General features: G+C 44.8%; 1 protein-coding gene across 2 annotated transcripts in view; it reads right to left on the bottom strand.

Moving 5' to 3' along the window:
* LOC126278393 (protein borderless) overlaps positions 1–12375 on the bottom strand; it is a 470529-nt gene that overhangs the window by 125181 nt on the left and 332973 nt on the right. For both annotated transcript variants that reach the window (XM_049978493.1, XM_049978492.1), the window contains one exon: positions 10920–11201. In XM_049978493.1, coding sequence (XP_049834450.1) covers positions 10920–11201 — 282 coding nt within the window. The remainder of the gene's footprint in view (positions 1–10919; positions 11202–12375) is intronic.

Below are 12375 nucleotides of genomic sequence, written 5' to 3'. Positions count from 1 at the left end.
AAACGGGACCAGGTCCTCCGCATGGCAATTAGCTGCAATGAACATTCTGGTACGGAGACAGACTTTGAGAAAAAGACTTTGTGAGAGTTAGTTAGTAAAACCGTTGGTGATTTTTCAATGTGCGTTACATGGCATGTATTACGTGTATGTGTTATAAGCTTTTAGCAAAATCTGTGTCTTGTCGAACGACAGGTCAACTAAAGAAGTTCATTAAGAAAGAATCTGGGTTCAGCGTAATAAACGCACCTGAAATACCATTGTGGTCGTTTTTATTAACATTCATGTTATTCAGCTGTGGAGGTACAGAATGATCATGAATGTCTGCCTAGCGATACGTCGATAAGAATTACAGAGATCGTAGAGACTAGTTAAATAAAAGTTTTCGACGTCGTTTATAGGTTTTCCTCTTGGTCACAGGCAAATATGTACGTGGTAATCCATTTCACACCATACATTCTGAAGTAGGCGAGCTATTTTTCCGGTCAGTCACCAAATTAAAATCACAGTGAAAGATTTGAAAAAAGCTTTGCCTAGATGTCTTACACAGTGTGCCTGATATGCCTGTCGATCGCGTCACGTCGCAGGATGTACATCAGGGGGTTTCGTACTTCTTCACGCAAAAGGACAGGGTATCTTAGAAAACGGGTATCTCCAGCCTCATGCATCGGTGGGATGATTGTCACAATGCTCCTGGCTATTTTGCTTGATTAGCATAGAGATTCTGAACTGTATGGTCTTCAAACTGAAGCTATTTAATCGTCCATTATTTGTTAACTTACTAGTTTGCCTCTCCAAAGTACTTGCAACAATTCGAAGTGCAGACTTAGCTGAAATGAATCGTTTTTTAGTTTCAATTCTCATCTACGTGGTCACATAATTTTTTGAAGTTTACATCCTACTTATTATATACTCTGACAGTAGAATATATTGTGGCATATGTGGTAGAACAAACAGCTACTACCATTGAAGTAAGCATTATACTTTTTATTGCATAATTTAACAAAACGTCGTGCAGTCATTTCAGGATCACTAGAAAATAGCCATTGCCGAAATGAGCTAGTCGTGACGTAAATATAACGAGTTAAGTTTGTGTCAATTACAGGAAAATCTCGGAAGAATAGGTATAGCATGTTTCCTCTTCGACCCTGTATGCATTGTGGTCCCATCAGAGGGAAAACGTATTGTACTGTGTTTGTCCTCGAGTACATATATACAGTTTTGATCGTTTGTGTGTTCACATATCCAGTCGTAATAGATCGTACGGGCCAAACCACTGGTTTCCGGACATAGGTTTTTTGGGACTATTTCCTTGTTGGTTGTCTTCTAGTTGCCGCTTTCGTTTGTATAGTCAAACATATGGTACATAAAACATATGCTTATAAATGTAATGAAACATGCGTGATAGCAGCATAAGAAGCCTTACATAATCGCAACATTTTCAAGCAAAATTAGTACCGCCACAAGATGTAAACGAAGTTAGCTTGGAAAGTCGAACAGGTATAATAAATGATTGCAAGTCAGGCAAAGTGTGACACATTCCGTTTCCACCAGAATGGAGGTCCGTGCATGACATTGCCGTGATGGTACAAATATGTTCCAAAAAGCCATGTAGGAAACAGGTAGTCATATTTCTGGGTCAGCTGATCACAGAGTTAAGAGAGCGAGTGCTTTCGATAGACCTTGGCGTAGCGGACATTTGTATATCAGAAGAACGGGTGTACTATAGCTATCTTACAGTTCAGGATCAAGATTTAAACATTACATACTTACTGCAGTAAATGTGAATGGAGCATAGTGTTTCGTCGTTTTGTGCTCTAGGGTGGATCTTAGACGGCTTATAAAAGGACCACCTGATCATGGGCGATTCCTCATTTTTGTGTTTGAAAAGCGCTAGTTATGGAGATTGCCACTTCTGTAATTTCCATTCATGTCAAATCGTCGAAATTTTTACCACGTGTTCTTAAGGTGATTTCCTCGGGAAGGCTTGAAAAAATTTTTATATCATTTTTCGTTACTGAGATCCAGTTACCGCCTTTATGCACGTAAAATATGCACGTAGTATCCTGTCTGAGGCGTAAACGTAGGTTTGACTAACGCATTGAACACATGGAAAACATACTAGATTATCGGAAGGTTTCTAAGGTTAGTAAATTACAGTTTTAGTCAGTATTTTTTCACGAGTAAAACTTTATGACTCGCTGTCTATGCATAATGGACACTTCACGCCTATACAGACGTATCCAAGCTCTAGTGTATTGACAAAAAATTGGCTGCAAAGCCTGTTAACTTGCCTGAAAACAACTTAAAACGAGTGCCAAAAGTAACGTAAAACTGGAAAGACTGCAAATTCGATAACAGAAATCTAGTAATGTTTTTCTTCTTTTAAGAAACGGATGATAAGCCGGGCTTTTTCAGTGAATTGCGTTCAGCAAGTGAAGTATCCAGCAAAATGTAAAGCAAACGATTTTGATTCAACCTTATATTATGCGAACTTATGTGTTACTTACATGTGCCAAAGTACGTAAGTGTGTCAAATTATATAAATAAACTGTAAAAACTTTTTCAACCAGTAGAATTCGTTTTATATAACCAGCACACCCTGCTGTGGCAGCGAAAAAAAGGGAACCAGAGGAAAAACTCGCTTATCGGACCACAGGAATAGAATATGCTCCTCTTTAGAAGGCAGAAAAGTGAGAAACAACCTGCCTTAATTCTCGTTCGGCGTTCATCAGCAAAACTTTTTCCATGCGAACATATTCGCGCTTTCTTTGTGCTAAAAGAAAGGAGCAGAGAGACAGTGATGATGGGAGAGGGAGGATGTAATGCCAGTGGGAGAGAAAGAGAGAAAAGACAATGATGATGGGAGGGAAAAAGTGGGAGTAAAATAGTGACGGATGAAAACAATAGCACTGGGAGCTAATGAGTGAAGAGATATTGATGGACAGTGAGATAAGTGGATATAAAAGAGAAAGAGATATGTTAGGAGATAGATGCAGTGGGATCAAAAGAGAGGGTTCAAATGGCTCTGAGCACTACGCGACTGAACATCTGAGGTCATCAGTTCCCTAGAACTTAGAACTACTTAAAGCTGGCTAACCTAAGGACATCACAAACATTTATGCCCCAGGCAGAATTCGAACCAGCGACCGTAGAGGGGAGACGATGAAAATAAAGAAGAGAAATAGAGTAGAGGCCATACATAAGCTTGGGGGTGGGCGGCTTGACTACCTGACCGATGAACTTCAACATGTGGCTATAGGGCAGACCTGCCCAATATTTACGCTCCGCGAGCGCAGCCGAGTCTACTTAGCACGCCGATTAACTCCACCACTGCGCTATTCCGAGTAGGTGAGTGAGAGAGACTGCTGTACGCCGAAGGTTGCATGTGGAGGGAAACTTGAAAGGCTTACTTTCAACATAGTGCGACTACTTCTAAAAGGCGAAAATTGCACTATACTTTAGAAAAGGAGGATTTTATAATTATTACTTATTTTCAGCATTTTATTTTTCAGCTGAAGCGGAAAAATTAACTCAATAAGAATATTAGACAGTGAAAATGCAGCGAGCAAACCCACAAAAACTTTTACATACAGGTATTTAACGTTAAGTCGTGATGTTTATAAATTTATACACATTTAGAATCTAGAATATGTAATTTATCTGAACTATGGTTTGTGATATAGTCAAACACATGCAGTTATGGAGATTAAAATCTGTTAAACCTGAACATTGATTGGACTTCCGCAGTTACATAACAGAAAAAAAAACGTTCACACATAAGCATTAAACTAACCTTAACGACTTATCTCTGCAGTCGAGGACATGACTCTTGGGGTAACACTTTACAAAATTCTTGTAAATTCCTGGAAGGTCAAACATGTTATTGAGCTGGGTGCTAGATAGCAAGTCTCTCACCTCAGGCAACATCAGCGGAGACAAGTGAGAATAGTCACAAATAAATCGAAACGAGTCTCAAACGTGCAAAGTCTTGAGGATTCTTCGAGATCTCCTGGTGAAACGTATCAATTATTGAAACATTATCCACGATGTCATTTCAAGAAATGACTACCTAGAGTACCGAAAAATGTTCCGTGGCATGATCTTGAAGCTGATTTTTCCATAGGATTAATGTTTGTTACATAGCATCAAATGGTTCAAATGGCTCTGAGCACTATGGGACTTAACATCTATGGTCATCAGTCCCCTAGAACTTAGAACTACTTAAACCTAACTAACCTAAGGACATCACACAATCCACGCCCGAGGCAGGATTCGAACCTGCGACCGTAGCAGTCGCGAACATAGCATCAATCTTATCCGTCGTACCTGTTGCCAAATGACTCTTGCCTCGCGTTATAAAACTCGATGAAATCAAATAATTGGTGTAATCGACTATAAAAGACTTTTTCACTGCCCCAGTTACCCTTAACTCAGTTTTTTCACAAATATTCGCCTTATGTTCAGCCACCATTCACTCTCGTTTGTCAGGACACACACGCATCATACCGTCTTTCTAGCTACTGTTGTAATGAAGTTCCAGTGAATGTTTGTCAAGCTCATAATAGTGGTATGGTGTATTGAGCACCTTTGCATGGAGTTCAAATTACACGAAAAGTAAGGTGTTTCCATTCAAGTTTGAATGTTGTGACTTCTCAACTTTTTATTTGTTGGGCAAGTGCGTAGACACCATGGTATTCTTAATTTAGAATTTAAATTTACTTTAACCCAATTAGTATTAAAGCACAAAGGAACTACAGACACTGGCTGCGACGGGGTATTGATTTAGATCAAAGGGGGCAGCTGAAAAGTTGTACCAGACCGGTATTCAAAACTGGGTTTCCTGCTTGCTGGGTCGGAGGGGAGAGTTGGCAGGGTCCGTGCTTGGGGACCTGGCCACGGTGTCCCCATCTCTTGACAGATAAGGGAGAGGCAGCGGGAAGGAAAATTTTTGCATTTATTTCAATTCTTTTTTATGTATTTATTTTTATTTTTTACATATCACAGGAAATAATAAAAGCCAATCACATTTGAAAATGAGAAAAAAGAAATGTAGGGCTGAAGTGTCATACTCGACACCCCAGTGAGAAGAATATCCTAGCCCATCTAACTGCACAAACCTGTGATCCCCCATCGCAAACGTGCTGCCTAAAAAGTTTGAAAAGTGCGTTTTGTATTAAGAGCGACGTCGAATGATCTCAAGTCGTTCTAGCAGATACAGCCAATAACTGAAACGCGTTATCACGGTTCACCGTTCACGAGAGCACGTAGTGGGATGCATGTTGTGCAATCCAGCGGACTACCGACGTTTCTCTGTGAGAGAAAGTGGACCACGAACAAAGCGTCCGTCGTGATCGCGAAATCGTGGGTTCGTTGGAGCAGTGACTTGATGCCTTGCGTCAGCCGCCCAACATTCTCCGCCTCATTGCACAGCAGACGGTGTTCGTTGGTGTCCTCCATGCCACATATAAGGCAGATTGGGAAATTGACAGTGTGAATGTCGTACAGTCGTTGGTGTGTGACTGTCTTGCTGTTGATAAATGTGCCTGGGGAGGAGATTCGTATGGACAGATGGTCAGATCTGTCACCAATCACTCGTTGGGTTTTTAAGTTTGGTAACAGTGCTGCCATGACGGCGCCTCAAGTATCGATAATATCCCATGGGTGATGAGGATCCTCGAGCAAGGTATTTGCAACTGACCGTCAGTAAAATCAATAAAGAATCGCACTACGTGAGGAAAAGAGAGCGATGTTGTGCCTACCGCAACTGGTGATTCAAAGGACCGGGGAACAAGACGTCCAGGATTGCCAACGTAATGACGTTTTCCGTTGATTCTAAGGTATAGAGCGTGAGCCTTGTCCCACACATTCGTGACCTTAAGTCCTCCAAAATAGTGTGGGAGAGTCTCGTATTTGACATTGGCTCTCATAGTATCCAAAGGCCGCCATTAACCTGTCGGCAATACCACTTGGCATCGTCAGTGCCTGTGTCAGGTGTGGCAGTCGGGAGGCAAGATGAACATTAGTGTATTCCACCATTTGGAGTAGATCATGGGATCGGACTTTACTGTTGCGTTCGAGCAGTGGGACGTGCCGTAGCAGTCGCTGGCAGCTCGCTGCCGCTGATTGCACATAGCCATCCAGTGAACAAAATCCGTACGCATAGTGTAATGTGCATCGTAGTAAACATCCTGTGCTGATTCGCGCAAAGATTTTTTAGTCAATGTTTAGCATTGTGAGCGGTCGAAATTGATGGTCGCTGAGACTTCCTGCCGTTTTGGTACTGGTATAAGCATTCCCGCCATGAATTGTGACGGGCGCAGTAACTCACCCATTGGTAAATCATTACATCCGCAAGTTCGAGATAAATTTGAGTGTCAATCCATCTGGCCCAGGGGATTTATGCACCACACATTTCTTGACTGCCATCGTTATACCATCATTCGTTAAGGATTCCAATAACGCAGCTGCATCCGAACCATTCACCTTGTCGCAATCTGTCTCCTCCCATCGTATCGCCCATCGGCGTACAGGCGAAAAGGAGGCGGTGTTGCACCAGGAACCCAGAAATAATGCTCTGTTGTGACGTTAAGGGCCAATCATCTCCACCATGGAGCAATGTAATCAACGATCAGTGATTACGTGCACGTCCTCTGGACACATGATGTATGGAAATACGTTGTTTATCGACGTTGTCCAAGCACAGATCTTGGATCGAAAGTCCATCCAATCGACATATCGTGGTCGATAAAATGCACACGTGAATACGATGGACTTACCCTTGACACCCGGACAACGGAGGTCACGAAGCATCATTTAGTAACATTGAAGTGTATCTCGAAACTATCTCGCTTTTTGCTTGCTGTAAGTTATTAGAGCCCTTCGTATCGGATCTGCAGGCTGCATTTGGGATCCGCCAATAAGGATGAATTAAGTTTTCACGAACAAGGGCCCCACCAGACCTGCTGTTGTGGGCGGATTAAAGTGCATAAATATGCAAGGTGATTCATACGGGCCAACTTTCAGCAGCACAACACATGACCTCTTAATTCGTCAGAAACATAAATGCGGTCCAGTCTGCTCGCGGAGTGGCTAGTAAAAAACCTTGTAGCCCTCACTCTGCCCATGGATTTTCCCCCATGTTCCCATTAGTGTCATGTGGAATGTACATAGCAGGAGTTAAAATTCAGGGTTTTATCCTTCAGCGTGAGTACGCAATTAAAATCCCCTCCTACCGAGATGTGACAAAGTAAGAGCATACGGACTATCAGATCAATTGTGTGATTGGATTGAGGAGTTCCTAGATAACAGAACGCAGCACGTCATTCTCAATGGAGAGAAGTCTTCCGAAGTAAGAGTGATTTCAGGTGTGCCGCAGGGGAGTGTCATAGGACCGTTGCTATTCACAATATACATAAATGACCTGGTGGATGACATCGGAAGTTCACTGAGGCTTTTTGCAGATGATGCTGTGGTGTATCGAGAGGTTGCAACAATGGAAAATTGTACTGAAATGCAGGAGGATCTGCAGCGAATTGACGCATGGTGCACGGAATGGCAATTGAATCTCAATGTAGCGAAGTGTAATGTGATGCGAATACATAGAAAGATAGGTCCCTTATCATTTAGCTACAAAATAGCAGGTCAGCAACTGGAAGCAGTTAATTCCATAAATTATCTGGGAGTACGCATTAGGAGTGATTTAAAATGGAATGATCATATAAAGTTGATCGTCGGTAAAGCAGATGCCAGACTGAGATTCATTGGAAGAATCCTAAGGAAATGCAATCCGACAACAAAGGAAGTAGGTTACAGTACGCTTGTTCGCCCAATGCTTGAATACTGCTCAGCAGTGTGGGATCCGCACCAGGTAGGATCATTTAGTAATTGCGAAAGCGTTACGGAGATGATAGATAAACTCCAGTGGAAGACTCTGCAGGAGAGACGCTCAGTAGCTCGGTACGGGCTTTTGTTGAAGTTTCGAGAACATACCTTCACCGAAGAGTCAAGCAGTATATTGCTCCCTCCTACGTATATCTCGCGAAGAGACCATGAGGATAAAATCAGAGAGATTAGAGCCCACACAGAAGCATACCGACAGTCCTTCTTTCCACGTACAATACGAGACTGGAATAGAAGGGAGAACCGATAGAGGTACTCAGGGTACCCTCCGCCACACACCGTCAGGTGGCTTGCGGAGTACGGATGTAGATGTAGATGTAGATGTATCTGCCACGCAATAGGGGCGCAATCTCCTCGGAATAGAATTTCACATGCGCCCGTCTATTGTCATATCCAGAGAGTGCATAGATGTTGACAATATGAATTCCATTCCCATTCCCAGTCACCGCCAAACCCCGGACCAAAGGGAGATAATCTAGGTCACACGCTAGAACTTCCTGGGCCAAGATCGCCGTGCCATGTCCTGTGTGTAGAGTCGGCACTGGGTAATTGTTATAGCTACATGCATCTAGAAGGGTAGCATTGCAAGTTTTCTGCACCAACAGGATATCCGCGTCCATGGCATAGAGCATGTCCTAGAAAAGTTGCAACTTTCCAACCGATCATACGATATTAATGTTCACAGTTCCCACGTTATATGCTTGCTTCAGTGTCGTCGCCACGCTCGTGTCATATTGCTGTAAACTCCAAATGCTACAGTTCACTACTTGTCCTCAGACGATTACCTGGCGTTGTTGTCGCTCTGTAGTGTGCGACGTGCAAGTGAGCTGTCGCCACGTGGAGGTGCCAACTCTGGTACCTCTTCGACTTCCTCTGCTCACATGCTTCATTTATCCCAGAAACTCCCTCTGCCGCATTTCGATGTAATTGCTTAGACGCAGTAACTGACTCCTCCACAGCATTACCGAGTCAGTCAGTGTCAATGGAGGGGGACCGTCTGATAGGCAGGACATCCGGTTACCATCTGAAGGAATCCTTTCGATATCCACTAAAGACACGTGTTCCCTGTCAGATGTCTCTTTGGCTCGGAGATTTTCCGTGACCCCTCGAATAGGGGAGGACGTGTTACCTGAACTATGGTGATGCCTTTTTCAATGCTTCGGTGAGCGTTTTTTCCGCGCCCTGCCCTGTGCTGCGGTCGAGGACGCCTCACGTTGTTCATCAGGCGCTTATTGGTCCGTTGCTGCCACTTAATTCTCGACTTCCACGCTACATGCTACTTTTGAGGCTGAGGAAGGCTCGTCCCTCATCTGGCCTGAGGGGCACCCGCCCTGTCACCTTCCTGCTCCCCTACCTCGGCCCGCTCTTGCATCAACACGTCTGAATCACGCTCTGACCTCAGCAACGCCTCCCGGAGGGCAACAGGTACGTATACGGCAGTTGCGTCGGAACTTCTCGCTGTGACGCTCCTCCATGTGGCACCTGCATGATGTGGCGTTGCATGCACTCCGTCCATCATTCAGTCATATGACTGAGTACTGTCCCATACGGTCGCAGTGATTCAATAACCATCGATTCTGGTACCTCAAACGGCATTTCAGAGATTTGAATGACCGTCACTCCCAAGCTGGAAAGAGTCACTGTTACATCGCTGATGTGGCCAACAGAGAATCAAAATAAAATGATCTTTGAGCAGCGGTGATGGTTGTCTCACATGCAGCTCCATCGGCCATCTTGACATACATTGTGCCGCTTACAATGTATAGGTGCATCACAACTAGGTCTGTAGCAGGTAAACTAAATTCCTCTCTCAAACAACATTGCTTTTAAAAAGCCTAGTTTGTGGCATATTAGTTGTAAAACTTTAATTGGATCGTAGCCTTTCTGAAATGATGACCCATGGCGATCTATTCAAACAACACCCACGAATATCAGTGGAGTAAACATGGAGCCACACCACTGCCTAATGCAGACTGTGACCACTAAGCCATCTAGACAGAGTGGTCATTCCAACCGCACTGACTACCTTAGCCTCTTAACAGACACAAATTCTCACCTTAGCCGCACACTACGAATGTACGACCCCCTTCCCATTGTTTTCATTACTTTTGGCGTTTCGCCTGTTTCCGTAAGAGTTTGAATCTGGTGTGCATGTATACTGAAGAGATCATTGGGTCTCTTTGCTTTAGTTACACGTATATGTGGTGTCTGTTCGCTTGGACATGTCCAAAAGAACAGAAACTAATGTGTACAATTGGTATCATTGGCTAACTGTGACAAGCCGACTGCCTGGCACTATCTGGGTCCAGCTGCAACCTTGCTTTTCCTGTTCGTCTTCGCCCCTCAGCCTCAATCGCTGCTGCACTCAGAGCGCAGTGCGGCTGGAGCGCTCGCGGTCGCAGAGCCTTGTTTGGCCAGGCCTGGTATAGGAGAAAAAGTAAGGTGGATCCCCCAGAAATTTGGAGCGGCCGAGGTGTGGTGGTGACAGCAGTAGCAGTGGGAAAGAGAGGAGAAAGGAGACACTGGAATTGAGAGAAGAGACAGTGGCAGTGGGATATGATGTAAATCCATGGGAGAAAAAGGTGGTAAGGTCTTATGGGACCAAACTGCTGAGGTCATCAGTCCCTAAGCTTACACACTACTTACTCAAACTAACTTACGGTAAGGACGACAGACACACCAATGCCCGAGGAAGGATTCAAACATCCGACGGGAGAAGCCGCTCTGACCGTGACAAGACGCCGCAGACCGCTCGGCTACCCCGCGCGGCGACTGAGGCAGTGAAAGGGAGATGCTGAGAAAGAACGTTTGGAACGTTCTCTGTTAAAAGAGCTGTTCGCTTGCCAAAATGTTTGGTGTGGGTTGAGGAGCTGGCTCCCCAGTTTTCTGTCTTTTCAAGAGAAGTATGTTCATCTTTTTGTTATCAGACAGGTGCATTTTTCAGCTGGTGAGGTAGGATGACTGGTGCCGTGCGGTGCAGGCAGAGGACGGGACAGAGGGGGCGCCGGGCAGCGACTCACAGTGCACGTCGAGGAAGGCGCCGGCGGTGTGCCGGTGGCCGTGCGCGTTGGTGACGACGCAGACGTACTCGCCGGGGTCGGCCATGTCGGTGCGCGTGATGGTGAGCGAGCCGTCCTCAGAGACTCGCACGCGGCCCGCCAGCCCGCGCAGGTCGGTCAGCGGCACGCCGTCGCGCAGCCACGTCACCGTCGAGTTGCTCTCCTTGGTGACGCACGGGAAGTGCGCCGGCTCGCCCTCCATCACCGTCTGGTTGATCGGCGGGATCGTCAGCAGCGTCCCCCCTGCCGGAACACATCGATTCTGCTGCTATCAGAACGTCTACCGTCCCAGTCCCTAGCCTGCTCGACTAGGAAGCAAGTACCCGACATGCTCGAGGAAAAGGGCGTGAAGTTTTCCAGGCATCTCATCACAATGGACAAATGAAATGAAGGACGCAACAATGGATACACACAGATTCCCCTCAATGAACGACGACGTAATGGGAAGATTATGTTGTTTCTCGTTTGGGATTATTACTAAAGGAAATAAATTTCCTGAATGAACCGTTGTCGACGTTTGTGAATAAAGCCATCTAGGTAGCTTCATATACGAGGGTCACTCCTAAAGAAATGCACACTATTTTTTTTAAATTCCATCTTTTATTCTGCATGTTTGAAAGTTCTACAGTGTGTCGATACATCCTTTAGGAACAATATTTTCATTTCTCCACATAATTTCCATCCCTCTCAACTGCCTTACGCCATCTTGGAACCAGCGCCTGTATACCCGCACGGTAAAATTTTGGACCAACCTGTTGGAGCCACTGTTTGGCAGCGTGCACAAGGGAGTCATCATCTTCAAACCTTGTTCCACGAAGATAGTCTTTCAGTTTCCCAAAGAGATGATAGTCACACGGAGCCAGGTCAGGACTGTAAGGCGGGTATTTCATTGTTGTCCATCCGAGTTTTGTGATCGCTTCCATGGTTTTCTGACTGACATGTGGCCGTGCATTTTTGTGCAACAGCAAAACATCCTACTTTTGCCGATGTGGTCGAACACGACTCAGTCGAGCTTAAAGTTTCTTCAGTGTCGTCACATATGCATCAGAATATGCAGTGGTCCCGCTTGGCATGATGTCCACAAGCAAGAGTCCTTCGGAATCGGAAAACACCGTAGCCATAACTTTTCCAGCGGAAGGTGTGGTTTTGAATTTTTTTTTTCTTAGGTGAATTTGCATGATGCCACTCCATTGATTGCCTTTTAATCTCTCGTGAAAAATAATGGAGCCATGTTTCATCACCTGACACAATTCTTCCAAGAAATTCATCTCCATCATTCTTGTACCGTTCCACAAGTTCGCTGCATACCGCTTCTCATGTTTCTTTGTGATCCACTGACAACATCCTGGGAACCGACCTGGCACAAACCTTTTTTAACGCCAACACTTTCAGTATTCTGCAAACACTTTCTTCCCCT

The sequence above is a fragment of the Schistocerca gregaria genome, chromosome 6 (genome assembly GCF_023897955.1).
Source record: "Schistocerca gregaria isolate iqSchGreg1 chromosome 6, iqSchGreg1.2, whole genome shotgun sequence".
NCBI lineage: Eukaryota > Metazoa > Arthropoda > Insecta > Orthoptera > Acrididae > Schistocerca > Schistocerca gregaria.
This window is presented reverse-complemented; position numbering and strand designations above follow the sequence as displayed.